The 22,234-nt window shown below is 45.8% G+C and overlaps 1 protein-coding gene across 1 annotated transcript in view; it reads right to left on the bottom strand.

The window, feature by feature from the left end:
* Nucleotides 1-22,234, bottom strand: part of LOC115508933 (phospholipid-transporting ATPase IB) — a 599,908-nt gene that overhangs the window by 298,686 nt on the left and 278,988 nt on the right. Inside the window, exon 25 of the mRNA XM_030308008.1 lies at nt 1,344-1,516. Coding sequence (XP_030163868.1) covers nt 1,344-1,516 — 173 coding nt within the window. The remainder of the gene's footprint in view (nt 1-1,343; nt 1,517-22,234) is intronic.

Genomic DNA, 22,234 nt, shown 5'->3' with positions numbered 1-22,234 from the left:
TTCCTGTAGCTGTCCCCCAGAGTTGCCGGCCATCCCAAACAGGCAGTGTTACGAGAGGTCTGGGTAGAGAGGTGTGGCAGATGATGTCACTAGGGCCTTTTAGTCAGGCAGAAACAGCACTGTCACTGTGACAGCCATTATTCTGAACGGACCATGCTTGAACCCACAAGAGGCGTTCTTGAAGCATCAATGCAGTGAGGAAAGCATCCTGATAACTGATTTCTGAGAAAATACCCAAGGAAACAATGTACAAAAAATGTGTAACCCTAAAATATAAGAGCAAGCACAGAACAGATTATTAATCCAAGGATTTGGACGGTGCACTGAACCGTGTACCAGGCACTGCCCAAGGACAGTAGTTTCGGAGATGGAAAGCTCTCCTCTCAGCTCTCAAGTCTTCTGCTGCACAACCAAGGTGGTGCCGCTCATCTTTCTAGTATTTTCTTTATAATCCTGACCCTCAAATCTCTATCAGAATTGGACCTCGCATGGCCAGTAGCCCGCAGAAGGTAGCAATGCCCACCCTCAAAAAACCTTCCCAGATTTCCTGAAAAAACAACCAAGTCCCTCACCTGAATGCTAATACAGCACTGTGTGTCAACTAACTGGAATTCACATGAAAGCTTAAAAGACAACAACAAAGTCATCTGGCTGGATCCAAACACAAAAGCTGGTATAGCGTGGCCCCCACCAAACCTCCTTACTGAATAGAAATACCTACTGTATGTCAGAAAAGAGGCATCCAAATTCCTCGAGTCTTGGAGATTGAGCCCAGACATCCAGAACCAAAGAACCAAGTAGCTAGGGCCTTGCCACACCTGCTCAGGGCAGACTTATTCCAGTTACTCTCCCAGGGCGAGTAAGACTGGAGGCCCCAGCTCTTCTATTGTGTTTTCAGGAGACAACAAACAGAACTGTAAAAACCACTAATTGCTTTACCTAAAATCTGTGAATGGATGCTTAAATTAGTATTTTTATTTTGCTTGGTTTTTTTTAATCTGTTTAAAGTTTTTATTTATTTTGAGAGAGAGAGAGAACGAGTACAAGCAGGGGAGGGGCAGAGAGAGAGAGAGAGAGAGAAAATGAATCCCAAGTAGGCTCCACACCATCAACACAGAGCCCAACTCGGGCCCTAACTCACAAACTGTGAGGTCATGACCTGAGTAGAAATCCAGAGTTGGATGCTTAACGGACTGAGCCACCCAGGCACCTCTATTTCGCTTGTGTTTCTTTTTAAATGAAACTTTACCCCTAGAATTTCCATGCATTGTTTTGTTTTTTAATAAAAGCACAGGTTACAGCCACATTGGAACGTGAACCCCACCCAGTCCGCATCTGCTTACCTGCAGCATATGACCGCCTTACACGAAAGCGCCAAATCCAGGAAGCTTCTCCTGACTTCAAAGGACAGTGCATACTTCAGGGTGTGGCCATCGATGATGAGGGCCACATCGTTCTCCTTGCCCAACAGATTCCCAAGGTCGGTGCAATGCTGCGTAATGGCTGCCCTTGTTGCCTGCAACGAGAGTTGGGGGGGGGGGCATGTGTTTAGTATTTCAAATTTTAGGTGTTTAATATATCAAAAACAGAGTGCCATACCCATTCTAATGTAACGCATACAGAGTCCGATGTGGTGCGTGTCTGGAATTCGCTGGAATGCCTGCTAGGTCTGTTGTATGGATGAACGTATCCCCTTTAATGATATTTACATTTGACATTTAAAATAACCTATTCTAGTTACAGTCCAGGCTGAACTACGGCATCCAAATTCTTCTCCGTTGGAATTTTAATTGCTAAGGTTCTGAGGACAGTTTTTCTCCCCACTCCTTTATACTCCATATGGAGTTTTCTCAGTGCCTCTAGAACAGGAGACTCCATACAAACAAATGGGTGGTGGTGTTTTGTTTTTTTTTTTATTATTTCCAAAAGATAAAGGTGCTAAAACTTAAATGGCAAACATTTCTCAGTTTGCACAAGATAATCTTTGAAGCCTCTAAAAAGTATTAGGGGATATAAAATTAATACAAAAGATTAATTTCTTTTCTCTGCTGAGATCTTCAGATTAAACCATTTCTCCCCATGGGTCGTCACAAGAAGAAACAAACTGATGATGTTTTTCATGTTCCAGAAAATACTTAATCAAATTAAACACTTTAAAATAATATGTTTTAAGATATTAGTACCAGCCTAAATAAGCACCTTGGTGTGATGTCTCTTATCAGATAGAATTAAAGCATAGAATCATTCTTTGGATTAAAAAAAAAAAAAAAGTATGTCTGACTTCCCAGTGAATTTATGACTACGAGTAGGATATCTGCTTCAAACAGAAGAATAAAATCTCTGGCTCACAAAAATATATGGTTTAAATGAATCAGGGAAACACAAAAGTCTGCTGAAATTATTGCCTGGACGACTGTCCTTTGGCTATTAAGCTACATTTACATATAATTTATCTACATGATAACATACATTACCGTCTTCAAGAAACATGTCAAATGGAGAGAAATCTTTCCACCACTAGTTAAACTGAGGATCAGCTACTACCACAAAGTGGAAAACAGGTTCTACTGTCTTACTGCTCAGTTTTCATTCTCAGTAAGAGACTTCCAACAACACTTATCAGAAAGATGTATTTGAGGCATAATTGTGGCCTAGAGCCCCGTTCTGGAGTCAGGTGGCCCAGGGACTGGTCCCAGCTCTCCACTTATTACCTCTGTGACCCTGGGCGGGTTACTTAACCTCTTTAAACAACAATTCTCAAGTGTAAAACGGGGCTAAGAATACTTACCTCACAGCACTTTTGTTATAAACAAATGAGCTAATCAGGGCAACCTGCTTAACACTGAGCTTGACAGATAATAAGCACTCAGTGAAGCCCATTCTTCCTCTGGTTACTACCCTACATCTAGGAAAATACACAGTTGGGCTACTTTGGGCAGTGAATAAATGCCATTGCTGCTGACAACGCCTTCTTTGTCAGCGTAGTGACATAAGCATAATTGATAGAACAGTGCCCTAAGAATAAAAGTTGACTTTCAGTAAAAATAAAGGAAACTTTACACATTTTTTTTAAACTCTTGATTAGTTGCATAATTCTGAATCTCAGACAAAACGTCTACGTTTACCTTATCTGTGCCAACAGCCTGCCCTTTAGAATCTGGGTGGAAAGAAGAAAATCCCACCCACTCAGGGAAATCCCGGTGTGGCGGCTTGGGTGTGTTCACCAGGAAACTCAGACAAGTCTGGGCAATTCTGGAGAGGGTGCTGGCCAGAGGTCGATGCGGGGGGCACAGAAAAACCTCCGGGAAAATATCTTACTGAAAGGGATGAGGCAAGATGTGTGGAACTGGTCCTCGGACAACGTGCCAATACTGTCGTGGAGGCACCGTCTAGCCCAGTGAAACTTACCCTCGCTGCCACCCCACCTCCTGGACTTATGGAGGAAAAGATTGAGGAATTCAAATCCCTGAGATGAGGAGACCCCTGCCTGTGGCTGTGTTTTAAGGGGGCACGGTACAAATGGAGATACGCGACAGCGGTAAGATCATGGAGGGTACTTTCTCCACTTAGGGTTATTTCTGTCCTGCTCATAAAGACAGACCGGAGCCTTCTTCCTCAGCCTAAGGGTTGGCAGCTGACCGCCCGCGAGCGTGAGAGGCTCTGGGGCATGAGCAGGGAGGGTGCCAAGCACTGGGAATGGGAATGGCAGAAATACGGTTAATGAGGAAACCATGCTCCTCAGACACAGACAGTCCTCCCCTTGCCCCCACAATCAGTCAAGCAGTTATAGGGAAGGACCCGAAAGGGAGCTGGAGTTTCAACAGTGGCAGGCAGGGACACAGAGTCGCACACATGGCCCCTCTTCCTGAGAGCCTCGTATGCCACAGCCCACGGTGGCCTGGGAAACATGGATGACACTGAGTTGACAGGTTTCCAAGTCGAACCGGGAAAAGTGCTGTGGACTCAATGTGTGTATCTCCCCAAAACTCGTATGTTGAAACTCTAATCCCCAATGTGATGGTTATTTGGAGGTGGGGCCTTTGGGAGGTAACTAGGTCACGAGGGGGAGGCACTCCCAATGAGATCAGTGCCCTTACCAGAAGGGACGAGGGAGTCTCTTCCTCCTCTCCCTTTCTCTCTCTCTCTACCCCGCCCACTCTCCCCCCTCCAGCCACGGGAGGACACAGCTGAAGACAGCTGCTCCACAAACCCGGAGGAGAGCCCTTGGAGCCAATGTCCTTGGAGCCAATGGATCTGCCGGCACCTTGATCTTAGACTTCCCAGCCTTCAGAACCATGAGGAATAGATTTCTGTTGGTTAAGCCACCCAGTTTGGGGCCAGCAGACCAAGCTAAGACAAAAGACGACCCCTTGAGCCCACCGGTGATGCGGCACTACTCTTGGCATAATGGATCTGGATACGAAAAGACGTGGCCTGTGACCAAGGCAACACACAGACGGAGCACACGACAACTGCCATCACGTTTACTGCCTGGAACGAGCCTCCTAACATAGCAGCCGTAGGACAGATCCGCGCTTAGTACCGAACGTGGAAGAGACGGCTGCTAATACGGGGGCGCAGGGAGAGGGGAGGCAGGACAAGGCCTCTTGGAGCAGGAGATGCCCGTGGAAGTGAATGACGACCCCTTGGCCGAGTTGGACTGCAATCCGTGGGAACGTAGCAGTCACGCTTTCCCTTTGCAGAGACTGAACCAAACATGGCTGCTACTATGTGGGCCATTTGGCCCTCCTGGTACATTTTCCTTTCCCTTTTTTCCAATTTTTTATTTAAATTCCAGTCAGTCAACGTACGGTATAATATTAGTTTCAGGTGTAGAACCCAACGATTCATCATTTACATACAACGCCCAGGGCTCATCACAACTGCCCTCCTTAATACCCATCGCCAATTTAGCCCATCCCCCTGCCCCTCCCCTCCGGTAACCCTCAGCTTGTTCTCTATAATTAAGAGGCTGTCTTCTGGTTGATCCTTCTTATTCCTTTTGCCTGCCACGCTCTCTACTCCTAACCGCCGCTCCTATCCAAACCGTCCTGTTCTCTCACTTCATCTACACGGAATCGCACCTTTGCCTTTGAGACTGAAAACCTTCCCTCCCGCTAAAACCTCTCCTAACTCCCCGTCCTCCCAACTCCACCCTTGACTTGTCTCCAGCCTCCATTCAGTTCCTTCCAATGCCCACTCAGCAATAATCTTTGATCAAACCCAGACTGGTTGGGTTCATTGCACATGTGTGGCAGAATATAGGTCCCTTCTGTGCAGTTCTCAAGCAAGCCAATCGAAGGTATTACTATCACAAACAGTTCCTTATTCTCAAATGGACTATGATTCAAAAGTCTATTTGTAAGTCGGTTATTGGGCACTTAGAATCTATTTTCCCAAAGGAACGATGTTACAAATTGTGGTTGGATCCCAGGGCCTGTTAATGCCTATTTAGCCTAGTCGCTAAACTTTATACTGCAGTCTCTTATTTTAATAAAAAACCAATTACTGAAAGTTACAATGGACTTAGCTGTTATGAGGGGCACGGGGAGTTGGGACTAGAAGTTTCATTCCCAGAAAGGTACAGAACATTCCAAAACCCTTCGCTAGAATTTGCCTTTTAGGCATTAATATTAAACAATCTATTTCCAGGTTTTCGTACATGTTCTACAATTTTATTTTCCTTTGCAATTAAAAACACACACGGTTTATAGCCAAAAGCGAGCGAGTGCAACTACAGACCTTTCCTGTAGGTGCACCAAACACTCACCGCTCCCTTGGTTGAGCTGTACTGGGAGCCCTGCACTTCTTATCAGTAAGCTCTACGCTGGCCTTTCCATTTTCAGGTTTTTTTTTTTTTTTTAATTATATAAACACCATAGACAGTGCTACCCTTGATCTCAGGAAATGGTTGTCTGCTCACAGATCACAGGTTCATCTGAAGCACAGCTGAAGTTCAATCTGAATTTATGCGCAGGTGGGATCTGAAAGGTGGCTCTCCGGTTAATCACTCTGGGTTTAATCAGCCCAGAAAGATGAAGATTTCTAGAATCTGGATGCATTTCTACCGATTTGCAGATAGCAGGAATCTTTCCTCAAAACGAAACCGTTCCAGCAACACTGAAAAATGTCGAGGTAGGTAACCCTCTCCTTCCGTGCGCTTGGCAAGTGTCGAGAGGAATTTCTTAGACGCTGAGGTAGCAGCAGCTGCCTCAGACCCCACTTTGATGTTCTGCAAATTCCAACGGGCTCAGAGCTGACCATGCTGAAAGCCAGGATGGTTCAAGTTTCACGAGCAGCAATTCAGCCAAATCATACTACGCCTTCGAGAACAAACTCCCTTCTCCTGGATTAACCTCGGGCTAATGAGTATCTAATGGTGATGCGCATCCTCTAGACCATGGGTTCAAAAGGGTTTTGTTGTTTTTCCGTTCCGGCCGCCTATTTTTCTTGTCTCTTGCCCGCTGTCGTATGTGACTTCTCTCGCCACTGCATTCTACCATCGTTTCACCCATTCCCACTGTCCAGACTGTCAGACCAGCCACAGCAACATTCTTCTTATTCTTGCCACTTCCTTTATTTTACTGTCATTTTCGCTTCCAATATAATCACACTTGTTTCCTGACAGCATTAACACGCACGATACTTTGGCATTTATAAATCCTAATGGATATGGAAGTTTGTAACACTTAAAAGACAAAGCACAAACCCAGCAAACCCACGACAGGCAAATAAAGAAAGTCAAGGCTGGGAAGACACGATAGGGACTCATGGCCCCTACTGGCAGCTGTTGATGCCTGGAGAGCTGATACCTTTGTGCTCTGGACGTTGCTTTGTTCTAATCTATGAATACCTCTAAACGAGGTTCATTAAAAAGTAAGAGGAATCTCTGTTAAGTGTGTAATGTTTCAAGGATTTCCTAGAATGCTAATAATTTCAAGGAGGATAGGATGCTATTTCACAGGCACTGAGCAAACCTTCTTAAGAGATAATTTGGCCTCTTGCCTCCATGTACCCAAGTACCTGTCTGGTACCCTCAAGTCACCTCTTATTCTCACCCCCATCAAGCATTTCTCTACACTGGCCATCTCCACCTCCCACAAAATGTTCTATTGCTGACAAAAAAAAATTTTTTTTATCTTCTGAGAGTAAACCAACTCAATTTACTGAATTCACAGTAACAGACAAGCCTCTACAGTGGTTTTGTTTTGGTTAATCGACTTCATTGAGCTATAATTAATATAAGGTTGACCCATTTTAAATGCACAATTCAAGGAGTTTCGGCAAAGGTACGCAGTCATGTGACTCTGTCCATAACCAACACATAGAACATTTCCATTACCCTAAGAACGTTCTGTCCTGCCATTCTGCAGGCAATCCCACCCCCACCCCACCCCCAACCCATTCCCTAGCAACCCTCAATCCACTCTGTCACTACAGTTTTGCCTTTTTGCGGATGCCATATAAATAGAATCAGAGTTCACAGTCTTTTCTGTCTGGCCTATTCATCTAGCCTAAGGCTTTGCGATCTGTCCAGTGTTTCTGCACTCATCAATTCCTTTCTGTTTCTGAGTCATATTCCGCTGTATGAATATGCCCCATTTTGTTTAATTCACTCACCCACTATTACACATCTGGTTGCTTCCAGTTTTAGATCATGAATAATGCTAGTGTAAGTATTTGAGTCTTCGTGTGGACACGTACTCCTACTTCTCCTGGGTAGACACCTAAGATTGGAACCACTCTGTCATACCACCTACACAGACACACAGGGCAAGTGTTCATCTAACTTTAATTTTTTTTTTTTTAACATTTATTCATTTTTGAGAGACAGAGCATGAGCAGAGAAGGGGCAGAGAGAGAGACACACAGAATCTGAAGCAGGCTCCAGGCTCTGAGCCATCAGCACAGAGCCCGATGCGGGGCTCGAACTCACGAACTGTGAGATATGACTTGAGCCGAAGTCGGACACTCAACCGACTGAGCCACCTAGGCGCCCCAAGTGTTCATCTAACTTTATTTTTTTTTTTAATTTTTTTTTTTTCAACGGTTTTTATTTATTTTTTTGGGACAGAGAGAGACAGAGCATGAACGGGGGAGGGGCAGAGAGAGAGGGAGACACAGAATCGGAAACAGGCCCCAGGCTCCGAGCCATCAGCCCAGAGCCCGACGCGGGGCTCAGACTCCCGGACCGCGAGATCGCGACCTGGCTGAAGTCGGACGCCTAACCGACTGCGCCACCCAGGCGCCCCTCATCTAACTTGAAAGAGACCGGGAGGGGCTGTTTCCGACTTAAAAAGACGCGGCTGAGGCACCTCGCCTTCTTCCCAGGCCCACGTGCACGCCCTGGCTGCTCCCCGCAATCCTCGTCCACACGGGCACCATCAGTCTTTTCGATTTCAGCCCTTGTCGTGGGCGTGCAGTGTCAGATTTAGTGGTTTTCATTTGCATTTCCCTAACGACTAATGGTGTTGACTGTTTCCTAATGCTTAATGAATGAAACGAATTCTGTCTGGGGGGATTTTAAGACACACAAGTAAGCAAAGTGGAATAATTCAGGGAGTACACAGGGGCCGTTCTTGTGCAGGCTGATAAGCCCCAAGAACCCCTCTTCAGGAGAGCTGGGATATCCTACTTTTCAATTTCTTCTTTTTACATCTCTCGTCTCTAGAAGACCCACGTTTTCGTGGAAAGGCATCCCAGACAGTGTGAGAAGGGGGACTCAGGAGGTGGGGAATATGGCAGAAAACCGGCAGCAGCTGTAAATGAACAAGTACCATTTATTTAAAGTGGGGGGGGGGGGCAGTTACCATTTATCGTCCACTTATTTTTAGCCTTCAGGGCCTAGAAAATGTCTGAAGACTGCAATCACTGCTGTTTATTGGAAGACCATTTGACTAACAGTTGTGACTGAGCTCAAATCATTCAGGTTAAAGAATTCCCTGAAAACATGTACTTTCGTTATCACAAAGGATATTAAATAGCAAACCTAATAGGCTTACTTTATTCGAAAAGCTGTATTTTGATTTTAGTAGCAGGAATCGTCTTACGTGCTAAACAAATATATTCTTGAATGGCCATATATAATGAGATCTCAAAAATAATTTATATGCTCTAAAAAGCATTGCTATTTGAATATGGACTGCGAATCTTTTTTTTTTTCCATTTGTTAAAATGTGGAATTCTTCTTAAAGTAGATAACCCTTTTCCTCTAAGAAAATGATTTCAAAGTGTGACCTTCCTGCAAGAAGAATGCAAAATCAGCATTTGTCAGTGATCATTCAGCTGTGTATAAAATGACCCTCCATAATTCCATGAACGATTGCTTGTCACACATTTGTCCAGACTGGATCTCTGGGAGTCACCGGAGACTTCAGAGACACAATGAATCACCGCCACGGTTAATATCACACTAACCAGGAATAATTTTACTATGAACACAAACACTTTAACTTAATTAATTTTCTGACCTTTGGGGATTTAAATTTTTAACCTTCGGCGTATTCATAGCTACCACCTATTAGCTATCTCTAAAATCTGCTCGACCCTTGGAGTTATTTTAAAGTGCCCGGACCAAACACAATGGTGATCACGTTTATACATTTAAAAAGAAACTACTGCATGGGGCGCCTGGGTGGCGCAGTCGGTTAAGCGTCCGACTTCAGCCAGGTCACGATCTTGCGGTCCGTGAGTTCGAGCCCCGCGTCAGGCTCTGGGCTGATGGCTCAGAGCCTGGAGCCTGTTTCCGATTCTGTGTCTCTCTCTCTCTCTGCCCCTCCCCCATTCATGCTCTGTCTCTCTCTGTCCCAAAAAATAAATAAACGTTGAAAAAAAAAATTTAAAAAAAAAAAAATAAATAAAAAAATAAAAAAAAAAAAAAAAAAACTACTGCAGAAAATCGTCTCCAGACAATTAAAATTTGCAAAGTAGTTGAAATGAACCGCGTGATTAATTATGTCACATAAACTTTAGCAAAGGAAGACAGAGTGCCATCTTACACGGAAAGATAAGGTACCGACAGCAACCCAAAGATCCACGTTTGGCTCAAGTGACGAATGCTGGTATCTGCTAAGTCATCACAGAAAGCATAGCATAAGTAGCGCAAAGTCATTTCGATTTCTGAGCTACTCCCTTGCTTTACAATAAAACCAATTTTTTATATAACTTATTGTCAAACTGGTTTCCATACGACACCCAGTGCTCCTGCCGACAAGCGCCCCCCTCACTGCCCATCACCCACTTTCCCCTCTCCCCCAACCCCCACCAACCCTCGGTTTGTTCTCGGTACCCAAGAGTCTCTTACGGTTTTGCCCAATTCCTTAAAATCATATGCTCGCTTTTTGAATAACCCTTACAGGTGCCGTGTAGGAAAATGAACATAATAATCTTAACTAGTTAATTTCCTGCCCTTAAGGACTCAAAGTTTTAACTTTAGTATTTCAATAGTACAGCCACTACACTTACTACTCCTAAAACCTTCTTAACTCTCAGAGGAATTACAATGTGCCCAGGCTGTGTGTGACTCATGCAAACAGCACATGACAGTATAAAAAAAAAAAAAAAATCCCAAATCCACATGAGGTAGCGAACAGGGAATCATGAAGGCTCTGGCCACGTGAAGACACTGTGATCTTTGGCTCACCACTAGGACCTACTAGAGCAAAAAGACGACACACCAATTGCTGAGACTGGCCCACCACCCACGGCGCCCCGGCTGTGGCTGAACCACCTCAGACAAGTTCTGGAAAGCACCTACCAGTGGGACCTCTTCGATTTTCCTTGAATCAGCAGGAGTCGGGGGGAGAGAGAGAGTTATGTGAGAGGAAAGAACAGCTGTATACAAATCCCCTGCTATGTTAGGAAAATATGTCGTGTTTATGTGGAACAATGGTAGCACATTTAAAACTGGGAATACTTTCTAGAGGATAGTCGCCAGTTGGTAAAATCAGTGGTGTATTTTATTACATATGGATTTTTAAAATAAAACCAAATAAGCAAAAATGTGTAGAATAAGTCCCATTTCCACTGGAGATCACCACACTGATGACTGGGCAAGGAGGAACTCTCAGCACATACGCCTGGCCAGAAGGCTTCCCCAGTTGTGCAGAATCCATTAACAAACTGGGGGGGTGGGGGGAGGGGGCAGGCCGGGAGTCAGGCTGGAACACCCCTCACCATTCTCTTGTCTACACAGACTGACAAGGATTCAAGGTCACGGAGACAGAAGTTTACATTGAAATATAGAACAAAAAAAGAAAAACCTTTAATCAATCTTTAGCCATTAAGAGCTTATTATGTGCACAGGTTTGTAGGGGTGGAGAGGCCCAAAGCAAAGGAAGGAGAAACATCGACAATGGCACACGACAGCCAAAGACCACTGCGGGCAGCGGGTACCGACCCAGGCCTGTAAGGCTGGGGAACCACAGGCACAGCTGGGAAGGTGCCGGGGGGGGGGGGGGGGGGGTGGCGAGGCTGGGAGGACAGAAGGAACCATTTGTACACCCAAATGCAAAGCAACGGCTTCTACATATAAAAATACCACACTCAGATGTTCACCCACCGACAGCAGAGATGACGGAGTGGGACAGGAAGCGGACCAGCAAGGAGCCTTCAGATGATGAGAGTCTAACCTCTGACTGGGGTCACAGAGACAAAACCAGGAAACGCATTTCACGAGAAGGATGCGTGGTGTCTGGTGAATGGTCAGAGGGCAAGAGAGGAGATGGGGAGGGTAGCCAGCGTCTGCCTGGCCTGCTAAAAGAGGCCAGTGGCTGGGAAACGGATGTGGGAGGACGCGGGGAGGGGTCTGCGACTGGGGGACAGCAGATACTTCATTTTGACTTTGCGTACAGACAGGTGGCTCTTTGGCTCAAGAGCAACCTACCGTTCCCTGTAAGTACTGGTCTGAACGCCTGGGGGGGGGGGATGGGGGGTGGGGGGTGGAGTAGGGAGCCTCTCTGGCCCTGGACTACCCCGCACGGCTCTCTGGGGACACCGCTACTCAGAAGTCCCTCCGAAGTCTGCGGAGCTCAGAGCGAACTTCCGGCAGCCACCGCTTGTCCTTTGTGGATCATGTAACCCCTCAATCAATGCCGGTTGAAGACTGGAAAAAGAAACCGTTTGGGCAGTTTCCTTACCACTCCCTCTGGGTGAAGAAAGCAAACAAACAAATCACTCAGCATACAGCAGGTGCTGAGAAAACGCTTGCCACCCCTTCTGGGGGGAATATTTGCTGCTTCCTGAACTCCTGACCCTGGCCAGAACAATCGCTCACTGTCTGGTGTGAATCATCTCTTCTCTGCTCCTGCCGTCCCTTCTGCACATCACTGCACTCGTCTGGTGACAAGGGCCTTCTATTCATAGTTCGTTAAAGCACCTGAGACATTAGCTTGGCAGACCACTCACACATTAAGTGGCCGTGGGACGCCAAATGTGAGGGCGCAGCCACGCACGGAACTGCAAAAGCTCTCTTCAAGGCGCTTACGCGTTCGTGAGGAGACAGGTATGAAGCAAACAGATACCTCACACCTGCCGTGAGTTTTATGTGCCACGAGCGAAGTCCGGCGGGGCTCAGGAAGCAGGACTCCATCGGAAGCCGGACAAGGGCATCAGCCAAGGAGACCGAGACTGGCTTACGGGCAGAAGTACAGCAGTTTATGCCCAACTGGAGAAACGGTCCTGACAATTGATTTGCGTGGCCAGGAAACATAACCAACACGGTGAGTTTAGGTTAAGTATTCATCCCACATTTGGCAAAAAAATTTTTTTTATCCAAAATTTAAAAGCCACGAGAGCTTTGACAGCCGGTGTCTCTTGAAAAATTACAGTCTCTGGGAGGCCTAGACCCGTGGTTCCTGAGAAGCAACATCTAACCATCCCCGACAAATGCACGCCGGCCACGGTGCCACCCAGTCCCTACTGTCGCCCCAACACTGGGAGGCCAAGTATCACTGGTCAGTGGGCATGTGCTGTGGTTGCTCTGACCCACTTCTCCATTGAAAGTGGGAACGAAAATCACTAGGGCGGGCCAGAGCTTGCTGGTGACGGGGTGGGGGGGGGGGGGAGACAGAGAGCTACGTTAGCACTCCCACCATGCCCCTGGCCCGGCCGGCCGGGGCCCCACGCTCCCAGCTCGATGAGCACCATGTTCTTTGGTTTCTAACTGGACACAAGTCGAGGTCCCACCGGGGCTCTGCCCACATTCTCGTTACAGCTGTCGTGGGCCGTTGCCAATCCAGGCACGGTTCCAGATTCTTTATTCTACCTAGTTGATGAAGGTTCAGCCCCTAAAATTAAACTAGTAAAACTGAGAGAACATGCAAATTCCCAGATTGAAAACCCAAAAGCTGTCCAGAGGAATGAGGATTTCCTGAAGCTCCTGAAATTGCTTTCAGTAGAGATTTCACCTTTAACACATGCACGCACACACGCACACACACACACAATTTTCCAGATGGCTAGAATTTCTATAGGGAAAAATGAAGTGTCAGCTGTAGTACTGAAATTTTTGCATAAGATGGCATATCGGATGGAAGGAATAACTGTGAATGTGTCTATAAGAACTTCTTTCTTCATGTACACATTTTTGGGCTCCTAAGCCTTAGTACTAAATGCTTGAGACAAGAGATGAAAAGTTATTCTGAGAAGAAAATAAATAATATATACACACACGCATACACGATATACATGATATCCTAGAAAAAACATAAAACACATAAAATATTTATTATAAAATACCAAATATCAGGTGTATATATGGGTATGTGTAGACGTATAATACATACATATATGCGTGTGTGTATAATATAAAACAGAAACCACTTTTGTGAACCTTAAGAAATTAAACTCAATTCAACAAATGCTATGCTGTTACATGCAGGTGATATTCAAAGTCATGGGGACAAAAAGAGAACTCCCTTGCCTTCCACCAGGTGCACATGAATGAGAACACAGGCTAAGGGCTATTATAGGGGACTGTGAAGAAAAGAATAATAACATCCATGACAGAGACCTAGATTCTAACAGGGGAGGGGCAAGGAGCAGGAGAAAACTACCAAAAGGCAAATTTAACACTGGAACGCTTAGCAGAGATTAGGAATGGACAGAAGGGCATTCCTTTGAAAACAACTCTGCAGAAGGACTGCGGCCTGACAACTGTCCTCACCTGTCCGTGTATGTAAGAACACCACCTAGAAATGCCCCTGAAACCTGGGCTTGGGACAAAGGGGATATCCCGCATTAAGAAAGCTGAATTTCTGAATCCTATAAGAAAAATGATTCAAGGCTCAGTCCAAGGACATTTCCTACGTGTATCTTTGGGGATCTCAGCTGGTCTTACGTCCTTAAATATGTCAGACTCACAAGTTTATATCTCCAGGTAGAACTTCTCCGCCAAATTCCAGACCCGAATATCCAACAACGTCACTTGGCATCTCCACTTGGTTGTCTTATAAGGAACTGCAAACATCATGTCCACACTGGGCTCCTCACTCCCTCCCTCCCAAGCCTGCTGTTCCCTGCATTAAATCTTCTGAGAACACCAACAGTGGGAACACAGCAGGGGAACGTCGACCTTCCAGGTACTCAAGCCAAAAACATTGGGCTTATTCTTATTCCTTTATTGAACACCCTAAATAATCAATCCATCAGTCAACAATGTGACCTGTGTCTTTGAGATACATATAGAATCTGACCACCTCTCACCAAGGCCCTGCTAAAGCCACCTTCCCTCTCCTACACCATCATAGCAAACTCCTAAATTGCCTCCCGGCTTTGGCCCTTCCCCCACCCCCACCCTGTTCTCTTTTCTCACCATAACAGAGTCCTGATAACAAGAAAGGCAGATCCTGTCACTCGGTTCAGTCTTCAGAAGCTTCTCAAGAGCCAGAGCCTTACCCTGCCCCGTGGGGCCCAAACCCCCCAAACTGTGGCTCTGACCACGGCACCCACTGACATCTTGGTGTTCCTCAAATACGCCCTCCTGCTCCCTTCCAGCTCTCTCCCAGATTTCCAATGGCTCGTCCCCTCTCCCTGATGAGATCCTTCTCGGTGGCCCTACTTAAAAACACACTCCCCTGTACACACCCATTTCCCTCTCCTGATTTATGTCCCTCAGGGCACTGATTTATCCGAATCTTTCTTGGGTGAAAGGCCATGGGGAGCTGAGGGACAAGTTCGGACACCATGCCAACACCCACACCTATAGCAAGCCCTGGACTGAGGAAGTGAAAGATTTTTCAGAGGTAAAATGTGCAGGGTTTGGTAACAATGTGAGGGCAGTGCGTGGGGATGGTAATATGGGCAACAGCCTGACAACCTTCATGGAGATGGAAAAGGACAGAGGGATGAGGGAAGGGGGAGAGAGAGGAAGGGCACATAGGAGTTCAATTTCTGAGCATGTTAATTAAATGTGTCACATTAATACATGCATTAATATATCTTTCTTAGATACAGTTCAAAGCCTAATCAACTCCTCCAAGGCAATTGTTCAAGGTTTAAGTTACTCCTAAATTACATAAGCTCAAAGACTCACAAGGGCTCAAATTCACTGGGTACAGAGGCTCCAGGTAACACTCTATCCTCCAGAACAACAACAAAAAAAAAAAAACCCAAGTACAAACACCAGAAAAATGTGGGAAATGATGGCTTGCAGAAGACCAGAGTGTCCCTAGTGCTTGAAACTATGTAAAGAATAGAAAAGAAGTGGCTCTGTTCTCCAGACTTACATTTAATAGGTTCTAAATCCAGCACAGATTTGACCTTTGCTTTAAATAGATTTTCTTGGAGAGAAGGGAAGAAAACATTGATTCATCTGAGACTCCTGAACGACCTACTGTTCACATTACTTGAAATAAAGTCTGCTTTAAATCAGAATTCTTGGGACACAGAAATAAATATACCAAGAGGTTTCTAATTCTATGCTTTCGCCAGCTGATTATTTTCATTCACAACAGTGGACGAACTCGATATGGTCTTTCCAGAAGAAGGCCCATGGCCACAGAGAGAGCACAGAGAGGAATCAATCAGATCAATGCCATCCGGGCTCGGACTTGAGCTTGTCTTGCGATCAACACTTCCAATAGAACAAATATGAGAAGTATGTGAAATGGAGAGGACTTTGGGGGGGGTTTTCAAAGCCCGTGCTAATTTAGCAACGTTTGAGGAGTAAGGGAAACCTAGAAGCAAAAATGTTTCCAGGGAGATCGAAAAAGGTTAAGCCAGAATCATTCAATACCAGGATTGTTCACTCAGGAAACAGGAAACATACAAGCTTTCCCACTCTGCTAAACTCAGTCATTAAGATCAGTGCCACAGATTTAAGGGCTAATTAGGTAGTTAATATATAATCCTTGCCCTAAACCTTCTTAATCTATTCTTTAGCAATTTTGAGTGTTTCACTGCTCTTATTAAACCATTGTCAGAAGACATCTGGAGAGACAAAATACAAATATACATTGAACAGACGTACGCCTTACTATCTGTTTGCTTCTGTTTAAGAAAGAATTTGAAAATATGCGTTGGGTGCCATGTAGATAAATGATCTCAGGGCACCAGACAGGTAATAAAGGTACAGCTCCGACATGAAGCGGGGTGGGGTCAGTGGCCGACTGGGGTATGTCCTGTACCACCTGCCATTATTCACAATGCCATCCAAGCAGAACACTACTGCAATCCGCATTCGGCTCACTGACCATCGGTTTGACACAAAAATCAAGCATGATCAGGGACTCACAATTAAAAAAAAAAAAAAAGGAAATGATTCATCCAGCATTTTCCCAAAACGGCGAATACCTTTTTTCCTACACAAGCTAGTTTGTTTCTTTTTTTTTATTGTTAAGTTTTTATTTTAATTCCCGTACAGTTAACACAAAGTATTATGTTAGTTTCAGGTATGTGATAGAGGGATTCAACAATTCTGTATATACCACTCGGTGCTCACGAGCGTACTCTCTTTTTCTGAGCAACCAACACAAAATGCTTTCGCCGACACCACCGTCTGTAATCGCACATTACCCTCTTACTGGTAATAGGAAAGGAACGGCTTCTGGGCAATTCAACGGAGACAAGGACTCATCCCTACCATCATTTCCGAGCTCTGATGACAAAAATAAAATACAAACCTGCAGCCCGAACACACACACATATACTGACACACGCCCACAAAAGTACACACTAAATCCAGTAGAAGCGTATTACTCTCCTACCGAGTCGAGCATTTTGAGGATCTTATGTGTACAGAAGACTTAACCAGCAACGGGGCCAACTGCAGCCCGTAGACACAGGCCTGGTGTAGAGACAGTGCAAATTGCTCACCTCCACTCTCAACCAAGAGCCTCACCCTGGACGCTGCAGCGGCCACAAGCTTCGTGCCGAAGGGCAATATCAGAGAGGGCCTCCCTCCTAATCTTTCCCTTGTCTACTTCCTCCTCCACACATTACTAAAATAACCTCAGATGGTGCTATTAGCCGGTCATTTTTCTGTTTGTGGTCTTTCGCTCTCAATTTACGTCCTATCAAATGCAATATTTGGAGATCGACTTAATGTTTACTCTTCTTGTTTTTTATAATTTAAAGTATTAGAGCTTCCAACCTTTTACAGGAAACGACCCAGAATCTGTCCTTGAGTTAAGAATTTCTCCTTTGTGGGGGGAGGGGCGCCTGGGGGGCTCAGTCGGTTGAGCGTCCAACTTCTGCTCAGGTCATGATCTCGCGATTTGTGAGTTCGAACCCCGCATCGGGCTCCGTGCTGACAGCTGGCATTCTGTGTCTCCCTCTCTCTCTGTCCCTCCCCTGCTCATGCTCTGTCTCTCTCTCTCAATAATAAAGAAACGTTAAAAAAAAAATTTTTTTTTTAAAGAATTTCTCCTTTAAATCCAAGGCAAGACTATTAGGTATAAAAGAAAGTCATAAATACATGTGAAACCAGCCAGAAGGACCTGGCCTGCCCTCAGCTCCGGGCCCCGGGAGAGGGCTATGTCACGTTCCTTACGTAACTTACCCATCCACTGTGGGGAGAAAGAAGGCTTTCATGTTGCTGTAAACCAATACACAAATGTGAATCCTCAAAGCAGGCCCCGCACTGTAAGAACTTTCGGGAAAGACATCCTGCAGCTGAGAACCAGGTTCAACATTCCTCAGGGTGTAACTCAATCGGTCAGCCTGCACAAACTCACCAAACGACTGCTTCCCGAAGAAAGCCAGCGGAGGAGGGCACCAGAGGGCGCGGGCCGAATCCCCAGCAGCGTGCCCCGTGGAGAGAAAATAACCCGCAATAAAGAAGGTGGGGAAAATTACTCTCGTATGAGTTTTAAGAGTTTTCATGACAGATGAAGGGAACTGAGGCCAATTAAAGCAGCAATACAACTAAGAAAAACAACCGCCAGGCCGCTCCAGTCGCTCAGTCTGGAAGGTGATAGGGTCCCGGAGCCAGACTCTGGGAAAGGATTTTGTTCCTGATTTCCACCTCCCAAAACCATAAGGTGTTTGGAGAGGAGTGTGGAAGAAGGATCCAGTTGACAACAGGAACCCACCAGAAAGGTCGGGAAGACAGACTTTGGAAGTGGAGTCAGGCTGACACCGACTCTTGTCTAAGTCTTCTAGCATTGTCAGCAAAGCTCCACGGCACTTCTTACCAATACAGTCTAAATTAGAAGGAATGGCCGTCATTTTTTTTTTTTTTTTACTTTTTGCTTTCCTTCGGCTATAGTTACACACGTAGAGTTACACACGGAAACTGATATACGGTACTTCTGCTTCATTTTGACATGTTTTTCTTCTATGCATTTGCCAAAGACCAGAGTGTTCTTTTGGGCCTGGGTTCTAGCCAAACACAGTCACTTGGTAAAGACTCATTCTTCTATCAGAAGGTGAACCAGATCACACCCCAAGCACTCAGTCCAAAGTCGTCCTCTCGTCCCATCTGTTTTAAAATTTTTTTTTTTTCAACGTTTATTTATTTTTGGGACAGAGAGAGACAGAGCATGAACGGGGGAGGGGCAGAGAGAGAGGGAGACACAGAATCAGAAACAGGCTCCGAGCCATCAGCCCAGAGCCTGACGCGGGGCTCGAACTCACGGAGTGCGAGATCGTGACCTGGCTGAAGTCGGACGCTCAACCGACTGCGCCACCCAGGCGCCCCTCGTCCCATCTGTTTTAAAAGGTACACAAGGATGGAACCACTGAGGTTTCTTTTTTCCCGACCTCTTAGATCACTGTTTTCACGCATCTTCAGCAAATAAATCGTTCTGAGGTGTTCTCAAAGACTAGTTTGCTTTGTTTTGATAAGGGGGAGGAGGGAAAGAAAAAGCAAAAAATTGAACACTTGTATCTAAGCAGGAGAAGGAAACAAACCTGTCCTTCCCACTAGGAGCCAAGTGCCATTCCTGTAACAACACTGGAAATTGCACGAAGGACTCCCTGCAGGCTGACTTCCCTAGAAGTGGACTGAATAACAGGGACCACTGCCCCGAACCCCACGGCGGTCAGGACTGGAAGAATACACACGCTGTATTGGGTCACGCTGTTACCCAAAATTATGTACCTGTCAATCTTTGAGAAAATCAGGAGTGTGGAAATACCAAGGTCAACACCAAGTGAGGGGTGCACAAACATTTCATTTTGCAACCAATAGGAGAAAAATCTAAAACATTAGCACTCATCCCAAGTTCATTTCCAATGCGGGAGCTCTAGGGGAACACACTAAACGCCTTCATTTCCCCCCATACCCAAACTGGCTGCAGGCTTGGGAGACAAAGCAAGGAACCCACAGGGTCTTAAGCCACTCCTCTGCCCTCAATATTGGTAAGCTGGGCACAGCTTTTCTTTTTTAATTTTTCCCCCAGCTTCCCAATCTTCAAAGACTCTTTTTCTCTGGAAAGCAGTCTAGATTTCCTAGTTTTCATGGATGCCCTTGCAAAAGGAACCAGTCACTTCAATACCAACTGCTTCCCTCTCTTCAGAAATACGTACCAGGGCATACCACTCGTGTTTTCTGCAATGAGAATTTAGGCAGGGAGTGGTTGGCACACTGAACTCATTCAACCTGAAAACATCGGTCCTATTTAAGATGCACAGAGCCCCTATTATAATACCTGCAAAAGAAACCAAACATCCATACCAACTGCAACCTAAACCCAAATGGCCAGGAACTAACAGACCTAGTTGGAGATATAAAAAACCAGGAATGTAGAAGGCACCTTCCTGATAATGGTGAAGCCCCTTGCTTTCCTTTCAAAGGAACTGAGGTGTGGAGAGCTCGTGATTATGTGGCCACTTAGCTATGGGTATGGAGGCTACAGGACACGCCCCTTATCTGAGACTTCTAGTGCTCCACACTGTTTTCTTCCCTCCATCCCTCTCCACTGTTCTCCAAACCTTGAGCAGGGCAACCATATCTCATACCACCTTGGTCTCCATGACCTTCATTTTCACTTCCTCTTAGCCACTGCCAGTCTCTCAGGGTTGCCCTAACTAACCAAGAATGAGGTGGCTGAAAACAACAACAAAATTATCTCCCACTTCTCAGGGCTAGAAGTCTGAAAGCAAAGGTGTCAGCAGGGCCATGTTCTCCCTGAAACCTGTAAGGGAGAATACTTCCCAGGCCCTAGTGCCTTCCTACCTTCTGGTGAGTTGCCAGCAATTTGGGGCTTGCAGCTTCAGGGACTTCTGTCTCTGCCACTGCTCCCCGTCTTATGTACATGCGTGTCACTTCTTCTCATAAGGACACAAGTCAGGGCACAGGGCCTCCTCAACTCCAGCATGACCTCATCTTAACTAATCATATCTGCAGTGTACCTGTATACAAACAAGGTCACGTTCTAAGGCCCTGGGGATTAAGACTTCAACATGTCTTTTGGGGTGGACACACTTCAACCCATTAAAAACCACACGATTAGCACAGTCATACCCAAGAACCTACAGCATGAAATTTCCCTTTCCTTCCCTCTCAATTTCTTCCACCCCCGTCAACACTGGCTGCTTTGTTTTCAAAATGTCTTTTGTTCCATAAACCACTGAGGACTCACCCTCAGGTCTTTCTTGGCTTGACCTACCACTCCAACTACCCTGGATTTCAGGGATACTGATGCTGTCCTAATCCCCTTGACCTTCTGCTATTTCTACGGTTTTCCTAATCCATAACCAACAATCTGTAGTCTCAACTCACATTCTCAATCTGCAGAGCATTAGGGAAGAAAGACACTCGCAATATCAGCTGGTCTCATTTAATATCACTTGACCTGGAACGGGTCCAGGATTGTACCTTCGAGCCAGGGCTCTCTTGATCTTTCATCACAATGACCTTAGTTTCAGAACATGCATTCATTCAAAAGAATATCTGCCAATGCTTACTGTGCGCTTCTAGGCATTTCAACCTACGTGCAGGATTGATAGCACACAAGATGAATGCAATCCCTCCCTCCCTATGTCAGGAATTTGAGCAAGTGAACACGCGGTGCTAAGTGCCATGATTCAGGAAGGTTGAGGAAGCTACACACGCGTTGAGGAAACCCTAACACCAAAGGAAGTTAAGTTGCATTATCCCCAAGAGTGTGACTTTGGTCTTCTTCTGATACTTCTGCCTTGGTGTCAGCATTCGAGTCCAAAGTCGCCAACATTGCTCCTGGCGGTCAGCACCCAACCCCAGCCTCCATTATCCCTCTGGGTTTCCAACCAGATTTCTCCTGGCCGTTTCTGGCAGGATGTTCAAGCGGTGCCCGGAATCCCATAAGCCCGACACAAAGGCCATCCCTCCACCACCGGCCTTTCCCTGCACGACAGGTCTCGCTACCACTATGCTCTCCGTCATTCAAACTCGGAATCCTGGTGTCCTCCTCCTTTCACCCCACTGCCTCCCCCTAGTGCTTAATTGGCTTCCTGGTCCAAGTTTTACATTCCTGGTAGAAAGCTTTACATCTGTTCTCTCTTCCCCCCCCCCCACCCCGCCCCCCATTGTCATAGCCTGGATTCATGTTCTCATTAATTCCCTGTGATTATTGTAAAGATACCTTCACCGGGTTTCCTTTGCTCAGATCTCTACCCTCCGCAATCCAATTTACAAGTAACTTGAATTTTTATGGCATGTTACAACTCATAAAATGCTTTCACAAAAATTGCTTTTTGTCCTGTCAGCCTACGACGGATTGCTCGAGCAAGAATTATTCTTCTCAGAAACGACCTGAGAGGTGCAGTGACCTATGGCAGAGCAACCACTCATTCAGTAACGGGTTTGATTTTA

The sequence above is a fragment of the Lynx canadensis genome, chromosome A1, assembly GCF_007474595.2.
Source record: "Lynx canadensis isolate LIC74 chromosome A1, mLynCan4.pri.v2, whole genome shotgun sequence".
NCBI classification, from domain to species: Eukaryota; Metazoa; Chordata; class Mammalia; order Carnivora; family Felidae; genus Lynx; species Lynx canadensis.
This window is presented reverse-complemented; position numbering and strand designations above follow the sequence as displayed.